At 38.1% G+C, this 12916-nt stretch overlaps 2 protein-coding genes and 1 pseudogene across 8 annotated transcripts in view; all 3 read right to left on the bottom strand.

Moving 5' to 3' along the window:
- The window catches only part of LOC131769281 (uncharacterized), a 126423-nt gene that overhangs the window by 29775 nt on the left and 83732 nt on the right, over positions 1-12916 (bottom strand). The window lies entirely within an intron of this gene.
- LOC131788597 (spondin-1-like) lies at positions 1333-2012 on the bottom strand (annotated as a pseudogene).
- LOC131769277 (uncharacterized) overlaps positions 10240-12916 on the bottom strand; it is a 79001-nt gene continuing 76324 nt past the window's right edge. For all 6 annotated transcript variants that reach the window (XM_066173156.1, XM_066173155.1, XM_066173154.1 and 3 more), the window contains 3 exons: positions 12450-12698; positions 12112-12189; positions 10240-11729 (listed from right to left, as the gene is read on the bottom strand). In XM_066173156.1, coding sequence (XP_066029253.1) covers positions 11536-11729; positions 12112-12189; positions 12450-12698 — 521 coding nt within the window. In that variant the 3' untranslated portion in view covers positions 10240-11535. The remainder of the gene's footprint in view (positions 11730-12111; positions 12190-12449; positions 12699-12916) is intronic.

Consider the following 12916-nt stretch of genomic DNA (forward strand, 5'->3'; position numbering starts at 1 on the left):
CACTACAATATGACTGTGCTAAAACTAAATCATATGCAGTCATTATATAACTAGGCAAGCCCGCAATAACTAATATGCGTGACATTTACATCAAAAGCACTATCTTTCAAGAAAAACAAGTCACTCAAGGGCCATTTTTGGGAGCTCGGTAATTTCTTGTTCCTTCCGTAATCATCTGAGCAATAATATTATGGTTAACTGCTCTTCTCAAAACAGTTTATGGTACAAGGGGTACCTTAGGGATCCCTTAAGAGTCAGAGGAATATCAGTTGGCTACTTGCAAGACCCAGGCAGACTATAAACGTCAATTTGGCTTAAATATTGTGACTCGATTTTCTTTCTTTTCTTTATATAACTTGTATAACTTGATGGATAGGATGATAAAAAAACACACTCCGGCGACTGAGCCAATGACTACTCCGCAAATTCCACCCGTCGACAAAGATGAATCTATAAAAGACAAGAAAATGATCGAGGCAATGAAAATTGTCGATAAAGTGAAACTGAAGCAGGCGAAATAACCTATGTATCCTAGGGGTATCCGGTCACTTCGTTCCATGACCACTTCGTTCCAAACCACTTCGTTCCAAAGAATAGTCACTTCGTTCCAAGTGTAAACTAAGCGTGTAAACTTCTAATCTTACAAAACTAGTAAACGGTATACGCCGTCTGTTGTGACGGCCATTTTGAAACTTGTGAAGTACCTGCCGTGTGCGTGGAACCTGGGACTACCGGAAACAACTATACGTATACACGTTGATCATAGCAACCAGACCAAAGTAAACCTTGATTTCATTATTTCTACATCGCTTTACTTTTTTATCAGACTTGAGTAAAGATGAACCTGCTTGTTATTACTAAGTTAACCTTTCTTTACAGTATTTATTAGTTTTAGACTGACGAATATGCGAAATCATGTTTATATTGAACATAAACGCGAAAAGATGTGAAACCACGCGTTGATCATAGCAACCAGAATAGAGAACTCATCATACTTTACTTTCATCATACGTTACTTTCACTGAAGAAGATGCAACGGAACGAAGTGACCAAAGGATGAAACGAAGTGGTCATGGAACGAAGTGGCCGTAATTCATCCTAGGTTAGCCCAAGAGAATAATACGTGTGAGTTTGAACCTTGGTCTTAGTTTCAAAAACATTTATCCATTTTGAGGAATGATTTTTGAAATATTTCCTTTTCTGTGGTTATTTTTTCCGGATTAGTATTCGGAAACGAGCTCTAGCAGTGCTTCTAAATTTATCCTTCGTAAGGTAAACGGGGCATTGAATAAGGGGTTATGAATACAGTAAGACATACGTCTTGCCACTGGATCATAAGGAAGCTAGCAGACATTTAACAGTTGCCAACCTGTAAATATTACCTTCTTTCCCACAGCAATTTCCGCCAAAGCCTTTCTTACAGAAACATATGTTTCACCCCTTAAACTTCCTCCGTTTAAACAACTCGTGAGAGGACAGACTCGTGTTTTATAGAAGGTGGACTTACATATTCCTCCACACTGTTCTGTTCTTATTCTGTGGCGATAAATTGTCTGTTTCCCTGATACGCCACATACAGTAGTGCAAGCGCTCCATTCTGACCAGTAGCTTAAGTGACAGTTCACCGGTTTACTTCCATACCACAGCCGTGTTTCGAACAGATCAGGGCATTGCTTTCCCCCACAATTTGGTGAGGACTCTACACTTCTTGATCGTCTTTGAGATCTTTGTTGCCCGCACTGATCTGAACTGCACGTGCTCCAGGTCGACCAATAACTAACTTCGCAGCTTCGCGGAGTACAGCGACGTTGACGACGTCTTCGCCAAGCCTCACAATCAGGAGCGAGAACGAACAAAACCATTAGCATAAATACAAGGAAATTGTGAGCGAAATACATTGTTGGTAGATATTCGGGGGTTACAGCTTATCCCAAAACACGAACGAAGTAAGGTCGATGCCAGACATTTGGGAATGTCTCATTTTTAAATTCAATCACGGTTCCTAAATAATATATATGAACTTTCTCCTTTCTAGGAAATTTAAAAGGGCAAGAAATTCAATAGCTTTTGCACTGACCAAATTAAGATATATTCCGCATTTGATTGGCTGCATAATTATTGTCTGTTCAGGGGAGGGGGGAGGAGTGGGGTTTAAGCAAAATTTCCAATACGCTGCCTTGGCGTCTGGATAATTTTTTTTAATTAAAAAAACGTGTAATTGATCATGATTTCTTGTTTGATATATTTTACGCTTCTCTGGATGATAATTCTGGTGACTGTCACTCAAGCCCACTTGCAGCCAATGCCAACTTTTTCCTGCTCCAAGTGAAACATTTCCTATGGGAGAATTTCACCTTCATAGAATGCGCATTACAGCAAGGACAATCGAATCACGGAAATTGCTACTGGCACCAGGAAAAGAAGCGGCTTTTGCTTTTTTTTGGTCTGCCGAGACCCAGGGAAGGTAGGAAAGTACGAAGGTGAATAAAGTCAATCACAGGAGTGTAGCAGTATCGAGGCGGCCTCGATTCAAAGCATTCTTTGAAAAGATATCTTAAATAACGTTTAGCGCCGGAGCACGTAGAGTTTGACGTAAATTGTATCGAATGTGTTCATTGCGATCTAGCTGTTTGACGAGAGTTGAATTTGGGCCGTCCCGAAGCAGTGTGTTTTATGGTTTTAAAATTTATCTTCCCTCCTTCCCCCGGTTTCGTAAGCATGTATAGGAAATTTGTGTACAGATTATATCACTATTCTTCCGTTCTTCTGTGTACCTTTGCTAGAATAAGTAAATATATCAAAGAAAAGGAGTTGATTAATTTTTTTTTTACTTCCGTGTTTCGACTCCGAAGGGAAGTCACGCAAACATAAACAAAAGCAGACCAAAGTAACGCAATTTTTTGATAAACGTTGTAATTGTGTTGCCATTGACAAGGGATTGCAGCCACGTTCTTTATCTGCACTATTCTTTTTTACCTTATGATTCAATAAAAACAATTATGAGTATGATAATAATAGAACTGATAATTACAACGATACTAATAATGATCACCATTGTAATTTATTGAAATGTGATTGGTGGGTTAGCTGCCTTATTTTCACAAATCATTCTGTACAGTTGTAATAGGACAGATACATTTAGGCCAAATATCTCCGGTTGAGACAATGTCTGGAGAAAAAAAATCCTCCATTATGGAAACTACCCATTTTTTTTCAGGATAAGTGGTTGTTGCTATGGTTATTGTGATCAACTCTGTGGCGAGTATTTGTATTGCTAAAAAAAAATTTGTGCCATCAGTTTTTGCGTTCTTTCAAAGTATAATTAGGGACGGATAACTAAAATGAGGAAAATAGCCGAGCTTTTTTTTTGCAATGGCAGCGAAATAGAGGTTCAGCTTACATGAACCAATACCCTGTTATTTCATTCAGATCGAAGAGACTGAATTCTGTTGTTATCGTCCCTGAGGAATCCTGGTAACTGGTCGTGATAAAAATTGCAAGTCTGATATAAGTTGACTAGCCTAATCCGAATCAAGTGACACCTTACCGCAAGAGCCGCCATAGTTAATGACTTCTGAGGTTGACACACAGCCCCCTGCAACCCCGCCTCCCAGAGAGAAAAATACTGGTAAACTGTATTTTTTCCAAAGCTGCGTTTATTGATTTGGGTTGAAATATTCACTTTATCAGCGATGCACCCATTTACGGAGACCTAATAAAAACAAACAAACAAACAAAAGATAGATAAATGAATTTCCAAAAGTTCGTCGAAACCGACCAGGGTGAATAATCGTGCACTGAGAGAGTACTCCATAGCTCTGCATTTCCAGTTTAAAACAACTCCTTTTGTCATGCTCCCCCACCCCAGCCCCCTTAGAGAGCAAGTACGGAAATATAAGTCCTCACCTGAATTGCCTCAATTTGAATACATTTACATACGTTTAAAATACAGCCTTCAAAAGTTTGGATTCGTTTATGTAAATTACGTAAATGAACGCAAAAACTACGGGACAAAATCGTCTCAAACAAAACAAAGACTATAGGAGCCAAAAACACCTTAAAACCTAATGCTTTGAATATCGCATATTGAATTTAAGTTTTTATATGATCTGGGATGTGCAAAATGGTTAAGAGATACGCTCCAGTCCCTGAATGGAATCCTGACCAAGGGTAGACAGGAAGATTCATATAAGAGTTGACTAAGAATAGAAACCGTAAAAACATCTAAGAGATTAAAATGAAAAGCAATGAATTTTGTCGCTTCTGGAAAACTAAGTAACGATACAAGGGCAACGATTAATGGGCTCCCGGAAGGTTTACTTTTTCTTGGAGTGGAACGAAAAAAGATCAACGATGATGACTGAATTAACCTATCATTTTTCCCCTTTAATGTTATATATTCTCAGTTACTAACCGACAGCTTTTAAAAAAGAGGATTTTTTAAATTTTTTTTGCCATCTTTTTTTTTGAAGGCTTCAAATTTCCTTCAAGCAATTGAGATCACTAGTGACAAGGCTTCCCACTTATTAAATGAACATCGAAAAAGTTTTATATTATTAAATTCGTCTTTATCGAAGGGAAAACAAAATAGTACATGGTTACTTGTAGATATGAAATTTCTCTTATCGTTTTCAACTAGACATCTACGTGCGCCCATGTATGAGGGTGTGAATGGGGTTAACCGACTAGCGACAAAGGGCGTAAAAAATTACTGACTACCGACGAAACAGGGAAAAAATTACCGACTAGCGACAAATAAATTCTAACCGACAACCGACATAGTCAGACGTGATAGGGATGTTTGTATTCAGAAAGAACAGCATTTTGATGATTTCTAGCTCAGAAAATCCTTCTTCACCCGACGTAACCACATTAATTCCAAATTTAGCCGAATTATAGAATTTCTTGTCTTCAAATTACTTTAAATCCACGGGATCCTTCTTTTCGGTGAGCAGCGTGGGCTCATTTCTAGAACAGCGGCTCGTAATCGGGCTGACAAGACGCCCTGCTGTCTTATTTCAAGAACAGCGGATCACAATCGAGCCGACGAGACGCCCTGCTGTTGTCTTTTTATTGCTCGTTGTTTGTTCATGCGGTTGGGTCATGACTGGGATTGCTAAAGTCATCGTGAGTTTTTTTCGAAAAGGTGAAGAAATCGCCATCGAACGTCATCGAAGCAGGGTCCCAGTAGACAAAGAAGCTCATAGAGGAGTATCTGAACTAAAAAAACATCTTACGGAGTTTTTAGGACTAAAGGAGCAGGCACATCAATATGGAATTGGCGGATTTTTGTAGAAGTTATTTCGCCTGGCGAAATCGCCTGCGGGCAAATGCAAAAATTTTGCAATTGTGACGGATGGGCAATGGCAGCTTGAACTTCCAAATTTAATATCGGATGAAAGTAGCAGTGAGCTCAACGGTAAGTGTGGAACGCGTGCAGCGGATCAACAGAGCGTGTGTTACCCGATCCGGCAGGGCTGTTCGTGCATTTGTGCGTCTCGACATGTACGTAAGAGGTACTAACAGTTAAAAAATCCATTTAACGGAGCAGATTGATACGTATGACAACCAAATTTTTGGCAAAAAAAAAGAGAAAAAAAAAGGAACCTCGCAGAAAAGCCACGAGAGCCGTTGAATAATAAGTGTAGTGAGTTTTTGTGGACGTCTCGGAAAAAAGACTTCCGTAGCTTACAAATTAAAATTAGGTATTCCAGGGGCTAGAGTGGGTGTTTCATTCGTTGTAGAATTTACCTCTCTTGATTCACTTCGATGCCCCGTAGTCGACAGGAAACAAATTCACATCTATAATAAAAGCTTTAGTGAATTTTATCGGTATACTAGATTTGCAAACAAAAGTGGGGTAGATGAGCACGTTGCTAAATTAAAAAACAGCGTTAACGAGGTTTAAGTGAAAACAAATAATGAATTATTACAAGTGTTACACTTCGTCTAGAGTTTAAAGTCTTAAAACTGGGCAAATTGCATAATAAATGTGAATAATTACGTGTATTTTTAATTATTAACTGAGATTTACCGACAACCGACAACCGACAAAGGTCAAAAATCTTAACCGACAACCGACAAAGTAATGAAATTTTAACCGACAACCGACATTTTGACCCCCCCATTCAGACCCTCATGTATTACTGTCTATTCATAACAAGCGCGATTGAGACAAAAACGGCACTGTCACGTGCTTTGCGGACAGCTTTTAAGAAAGTAGCATTTTTACTCGCCTTCAATTTGAGTAATACAATAAAATCGATATAACCATGAACATTCTGGTATGGCATGATCATCTTCCTTGTGCACCTTTATATGATCAATGAATTAAGTATTTTGCGAAAGAACAATGAAGGTTAAACTGAAAAAAAAAGAAAGAAATACATGAACAAAATAGAAATATACGAGAGTGGTCCATTCGCAAGCGCAAAGCTACCATGATAAGAACGACAGGCAAAAAGGGAAAAAAAATAACGCAGCCATAGTTAGCTGCATGCCACAAACATTGAAATTGAAATAAAAATAAAAACGAACGTGCAAAAAAACAAAAAAACAGTGATAAAAACTCCTTGGGACGAAAAAACCTTCGAGAAACATGGTCCTGGACTAAACGTAACGTTTGAATGGCTGCGAGAGTTAGAGCTTAAAAAAGTACTGGGTCATGAAGATTATTATGAAATGAAAGTTTTCTTGGAAGGAATTTTCGTGTAGCTCTAGTCTACTCTAAATCAAAGCCTTTGTCCAAAGGGATAATGTACTATTTTCAATATTGTTTTCATTTATCAACGAATTACATGTATAACGAGACATAGAGTTATAAGCAAATCTAGCCGTTTAGGAAGTTTAGTGATGATTGACTTTCCAGAAGTAAGATATCTAAAAAAAAATAAAAAATAAACTCAACCAGCCGCTAAAAATTCCTACACAGCCCCCCTACTATTTCAAAACAAAGCCGTATTCCCAAAGGCAATCTATTGGCTTCGCCAATGTTTCCTTTATTCAAGAACTGAAATATGATGAGTATGGATCGTGCAGAAATCACACCCAACAAGTTCTATACTGATAATTCAATGACATTTTGTAAAACGCAGTTAATGAATAGTTACATAGGAAACAAAAAGCGAAAAGATGAAGAACAAAAAATCATCCCATGTAGGCTTGTAGAAACAAATGCTTCGAATCATAATGAAAGGGTTTTCTCGTTACATTTTGTAATTTTGCAAAGGATTTACTCTGATACACAGAACTCTCCGGAAAGGAAGTAGCCATTCTTTTCTCGTTTGACTTCTTTAGTGTCGAAGCGCCTTGTATGCAAAATTGGGTCATTTAAGATTGTTAATAATTATTCTATACAGCCACGCCCGTACAGACCCTTAAAAGATAAGTAAGCTCCGAGTCATTGTAGGTTATGTAAACGGAGATACGAAATGTAAAAGTGCTCTTTGCCTTGGTAAAGTTTTATCATTAAGTTTTATCAGATGATATAGAATCACTTGTAGAGATATTTTATCGTTTCTGATTTTGGAATTAACCTCAGCCTCGTAATGAGCTGATACATTAATTGCCTTGCATTGCATAGGTTTCATAAGGTGAAGTTAAAAAAGTGCGAAACTAGATGTTGAGTTCTTAAACTGGAAGTTACTTATCTGTGAGTGTAATTTAAATCAAATTGGAAGTCATAATTAAAAGAGCTTCAGTTGCCCTGTTCAGCTCAATGTGTTCTGTTTTTTGTGGGAGACTCATTTCTCTCATAAAGTCTTTATTTTATTTAGGAGTATGAATGGTTAACCACGGCAAGAAAGGGGAATCTGAAGAAATGGAATGGGAAAAATATACAACTACATCTTTCACTTTCTTCAAGCGAATTAGTTTTTGGATCCCGTCAGGCGCCATGATGACAGCCACGATTTTCGCTCTCCGCAATTTGTGTCTAATTCTGTTGCTGTGTTCCGGTTTTTTAAGTTTATTTCACCATGTCGGTACTGCTAGGGAACATGCCTTATAACCAGCCTTTTGTTGGATACCGAGGTTACATTTTATTTGCCGCAGAGATTTTCCGAGTTACAACCCAAGTCGACCAATCGTTAGCTGGAACAAACGCGGCTTCGTGTGCCTATCCCTGCCTGCCTCTGATCTAATTATCTTTATGGACGTTGAAAGAAATCCTGGTCCTTGTTGTTCCTTGTTAAAGGCCCATTTTACTACAAGCCCTTACAATGTTCGTGGACTTGACCTGGGACATCAGAAGAATTATCGACCTTCTTGCATATCTTGCGAGAGGAACCGGTTACTGTCTCTTCGTCATTGGAGTAAGCACTACTGTTCGCCTGAATTTCTGGGGAAGTTAAAATCTTTGGATCTTTTGAGATACCGGGGGAAGCGTGCTGGAAGGTTGAATAAGCAAAAATCAACGGGAAATGGTCTTAGGATTCCTGTGATTTGTTCTGGTCGTCGCCATTACCGTGTTTCATTAAATATTCAAAATGCCACTTCGCCGTTACAAATCTGTGAATCACGCCCTTTAGATGTCAATGTGAACAACTTAATTTGTATTCGTCCGGATCCATTGCGATCTAAGTTATCGACCGTTGTACCTTTGGATTTTTGCCTTTTGAATGCTCGATCTATTTGTAACAAGTCTCGGCTGATAAATGATTTCATAGCTGATCACAATATCGACCTCTTTGCCCTGTCAGAGACGTGGCTTCGTGGTGATGACTCGGATTTATATTATATCCGTGACATTTGTCCAGACTGATATGTTTTTCACCATGTCCTTCGATTACATACTACTGGTGGCGGGGTTGGCATTGTTCTCAAGAATAATATCAAGGCCAAAATTCAAGCACATGAATCCTATTGCTCTTTCGAACATCTTGAGCTGGAACTCAGGGCTACGAAGTATTTTGTCCGTTTAATTGTCCTGTACCGTCCTCCTTCATCCGATGTGTCACTGTTTTTTGATGAGTTTGCTAGCTATCTTGCCCATATAGTAACGGCATCAGGCTATTTGCTGATTGTTGGTGACTTCAACTTTCATGTTGATTCTCAAAATAATGCTGGTCGGCGATTTACTGGCCTTCTTCATTCATTTAACTTTCGCCAGCACGTAAATGATTCTACGCATAAGAATGGTCATACTCTTGACCTCGTTATCACTAGAGAGGAACAATCTTTCATCAAGAATCTCTGGTCTTTGATCCTGCACTTTCTGATCATTTTATGATCCGGTGTAATCTGGATTTTTGTAAACATATTGCTCAAGATCAAATGTTATCTTTTCGACGTTTAAGTGTTACTGACATGTATAAGTTCTCCTCTGACCTGGAAGAATCCGCGCTAATTAGATCAACTCTAAATGATGACCTTTCATTAGTTATTGATCAATCCAACTCCACTCTGCAATCTATGATCGACAATCATGCCCCAATCATTCGTAGGTCTGGTACTCTTCGCTCTTATGCGCCATGGTTTACGGACGAAATTAAAGTTGCAAAGAGAAAGAGAAGAAAACTGGAAAGACGATAGCGCACGCATAACACCGAAGCTAATCATCTACTATACACCGATTAGAAAGCTTTTGTCAGTTAGTAGTACTAAGGCGTTAGTACACGCCTTCCTCACATGCAGATAAGACAACTGTAATTCTCTGTTATACGGTCTTCCGAAACATTTAGTTCATAGATTGCAATTAGCCCAGAATTGTTCGGCACGGCTGATCTTATGTGGTCGCAAGCATGATCACGTTACTCCTTTACTGAGGGAACTGCACTGGCTCCCCGTGGAGCAGAGGATTATTTGTAAAATCTTATTTTTTACTTTTAAAGCTTTAAATAATTTATGCCCAAGTTATATCAGTGACTTGTTAGAAACTTATAAGCCTACTAGGTCTTTACGATCATCGAGTAGGAACTTGTTAGTGATTCCTCGCTCCAGGTTGAAATCTTATGGCGATCGCGCCTTTTCTGTCTCTGCACCTAAGCTGTGGAATGACATTCCTGAAACCATGAAATGTAGTGTAGATCTCAACGCTTTTAAGCGTAATCTTAAAACTTATCTTTTTAAGCGTTATTTTTACGAATGATTACGTTTGATTATTTTTATTTTTTACTTTGATTGTGAAGTGCCTTAGAGCTTTTGGATAGGGCGCTATATAAAATTGTCATTTATTTATTTATATTTATTTATTTAATAATTTTTTCATTCCATCACATGATAAGCTAAAACACACACGATTTTATTTTGACTTTACTTTGGCATACAAAGCATACACATATAGGTCAAGCGAAAGATAAAATGTGCTGCCACAGCAGTTACACTCAAATCTAATTCATGCACAACCGATGATCGAATATATTTCCGTGTGCATTACTTACTACAACAAATCATTGTTTTTTCAATAGTGTACTTCACTCTCAAGACGTCTTTCTCTATCTAAAGATATAGATGGATAACTGCAATCTGAAAGGTTAATCTAATGTTCAACTGAGTTTTTTTCTTTCTGAAACAAAAACCTTCTTATTCTTTTATCAAACCAAAAAGGGAATTTCAGAGTGTACATGTGTTACTAACTACGAGATCATTGTTTTCTAGCAGTGTATTTGTCAACAAAATATGAAAACTGGATACCAATACAGAGGTGTTGCATGCACAAGGAAACCTTGTCACTTCATTCGAGCTCCGCAGTTGAAGAAATTTTGTCATTGCTGAATAGGAAGGAAACAATTGATGCTTACGACTAGATTTCAAACGAGTCTTGCATGCTATTTATTTAAACTATTTAGCGGAGGATCCCATCCCTTCCCTGCGCCGTAAATCCCCGCTATTATGTTGTAATAATATTCCGATAAAATGAACATTTGTTGTGACTGTTCCTTTAATCACTTGCATGCACAAAAAACTCAGAAAGATTAAAATTAGCACCAAGGTCATGGCCATGTGGACATAAAAGTAATGCAAAACTGTATTATTTCAGCATGTCCTCACCATGTTAAAATTGTTTTTCGCTAGAAATGAGAAATTAGATACACTGGTGCTTTTAAAAAATTTCATTTAACTGGCCAGAAAACACGGAAAATATACTTGAATTAAAGGCCACGAATCTTATATATAGAAGATTGTCACATGCTATTTACCAGGCCCTATACGAGGCTATACCTCTGTTAGTGGAGATAAATCAACCTCGGTCCTTTTCCCGTAGTTCCTCCGTTTCAAATACAACAACTACTCCAAATCAATTCATTATGGCTTTATGTTTATGATATACCTACTCGCAAGGACAACGAAGATATAAATTCAAAGAAAATCTACATTTAAAGTTTTTTTTTTTTTACTTTACAAACATGCAATTATGAGCAACTATAAATCTGCTCAAATGATGCTGTCGCACCTCAACGCATTATTTATCGACTCCAAGCTCAAGAACTGTATTTTCCCTTAGATCTCTCGCAAATAAGTCTTCGGCCGCTACCTTGCTTCTTGCTACTGGTTCTTGCTGTGTCACTCGCCTTCTTCCAGTATTCATATTCTAATTTACATTAGATCTGCGATAGCTGGTAGTTCGCAGTCGACTAATGTGTCATAGATTTCTCCAACACTCAGGTGGCGATGCTTTCCCACAGCGCTAAAGACAACGTCAGAAGGATTCGTAACTCTCTTGTCTAGAAAGCGAATCTGGATTTGGGATAAACCCAGCCTTTCTGCCAACAGTTTCCACTCGTCTCCACCTACGTAGAAAAACATATTATGCTCTTTTATAAACTGTGTTACTATTGAAAAACAGAACTTTGACCTGTAGACTGTATGGTTGAATGACTTAAAATTGCTCACATTTTCTTAGAGCCCGATATCCTCCAAATTTCGTCTAAATTATTGTCAGCTCATCCTTCTGGAAAGGGTTTTGACGAAAGCGGACGAAATTTAGCTAACTGTAAAATTATCTAGCCGGAATATAATCTGAAAACGCATCTGCAGAATCGAATCTTGTTAAGGCCCGAGTTTTTTCGAGAGTCCTTTTAGGAGTCGAGAGACAACAACCTATGAGTTCAATCAAAGATTAAAACAAGTTTATGAATAAATTGGTGTGCGGACGCCACCCTAATTCCTTACCCGAGAGGCTGAACGTTAAATCCTCGTATTGTTTATATGGCATGCAACCAACTGACATATCCTCATTCAACAACGGTCCTGTAGAGACAAACAACAGAAAAAGAAGATAAATATAGCTGAATTTATTTTAGAATACTTAAAACAAAGACAAAAAATAGACATATTAAAGCAGATCAAGAGGGCATTAACAGCAAATACAACTTCACAATAAAATCAAGCTCACGTCGACATTAATTTAATGGTGCATTGAGAGGACGTTTGTGTGAGAACTTCTTTATATCTTAGAAACCTATCCCCTCTCCCCAGTGCGAAAAAAAATTTCATCTTCTCAAACTCACCAGTAGTGCCAGCAGGTGTAATATCTCGTAAGTGTCTCACCAAATCATCCCGTTTCTCAGATTTAGCTCTCAGGGCGAGGTCACGAATCATACTTTTCGTCTCAGGCTCTGGAATGGCCAAAGATGCTGGTTTCAACTGCAGAGCTTCTTGAAACTGAATTACAATATCCTTAACATTACTTCCTGAGTTGAGTGGAATGGACTGGATGGAGGTTTTGATACTCTCGGGCAGCTCTTTCCGTTTCTTTCCTTGAAAATGATTTAGAACGATTTGAAATAACGAAATTAAATGAAATAAGAGAGAGTTAAGTAGACGGAATGTATTTTGCTGACACTCAAATGTTTTGAGTTGGTTAAAAGTCTGTTCCAGGAGAAACAACGGTATTAATAAAATTGCTCCTAAAATTATACGAGAAGGGATCTTGTTGGCTCTTTCTTTAGGTACGACATTGTTATTATGATATAAT

This window comes from Pocillopora verrucosa, chromosome 10 (assembly GCF_036669915.1).
Source record: "Pocillopora verrucosa isolate sample1 chromosome 10, ASM3666991v2, whole genome shotgun sequence".
NCBI lineage: Eukaryota > Metazoa > Cnidaria > Anthozoa > Scleractinia > Pocilloporidae > Pocillopora > Pocillopora verrucosa.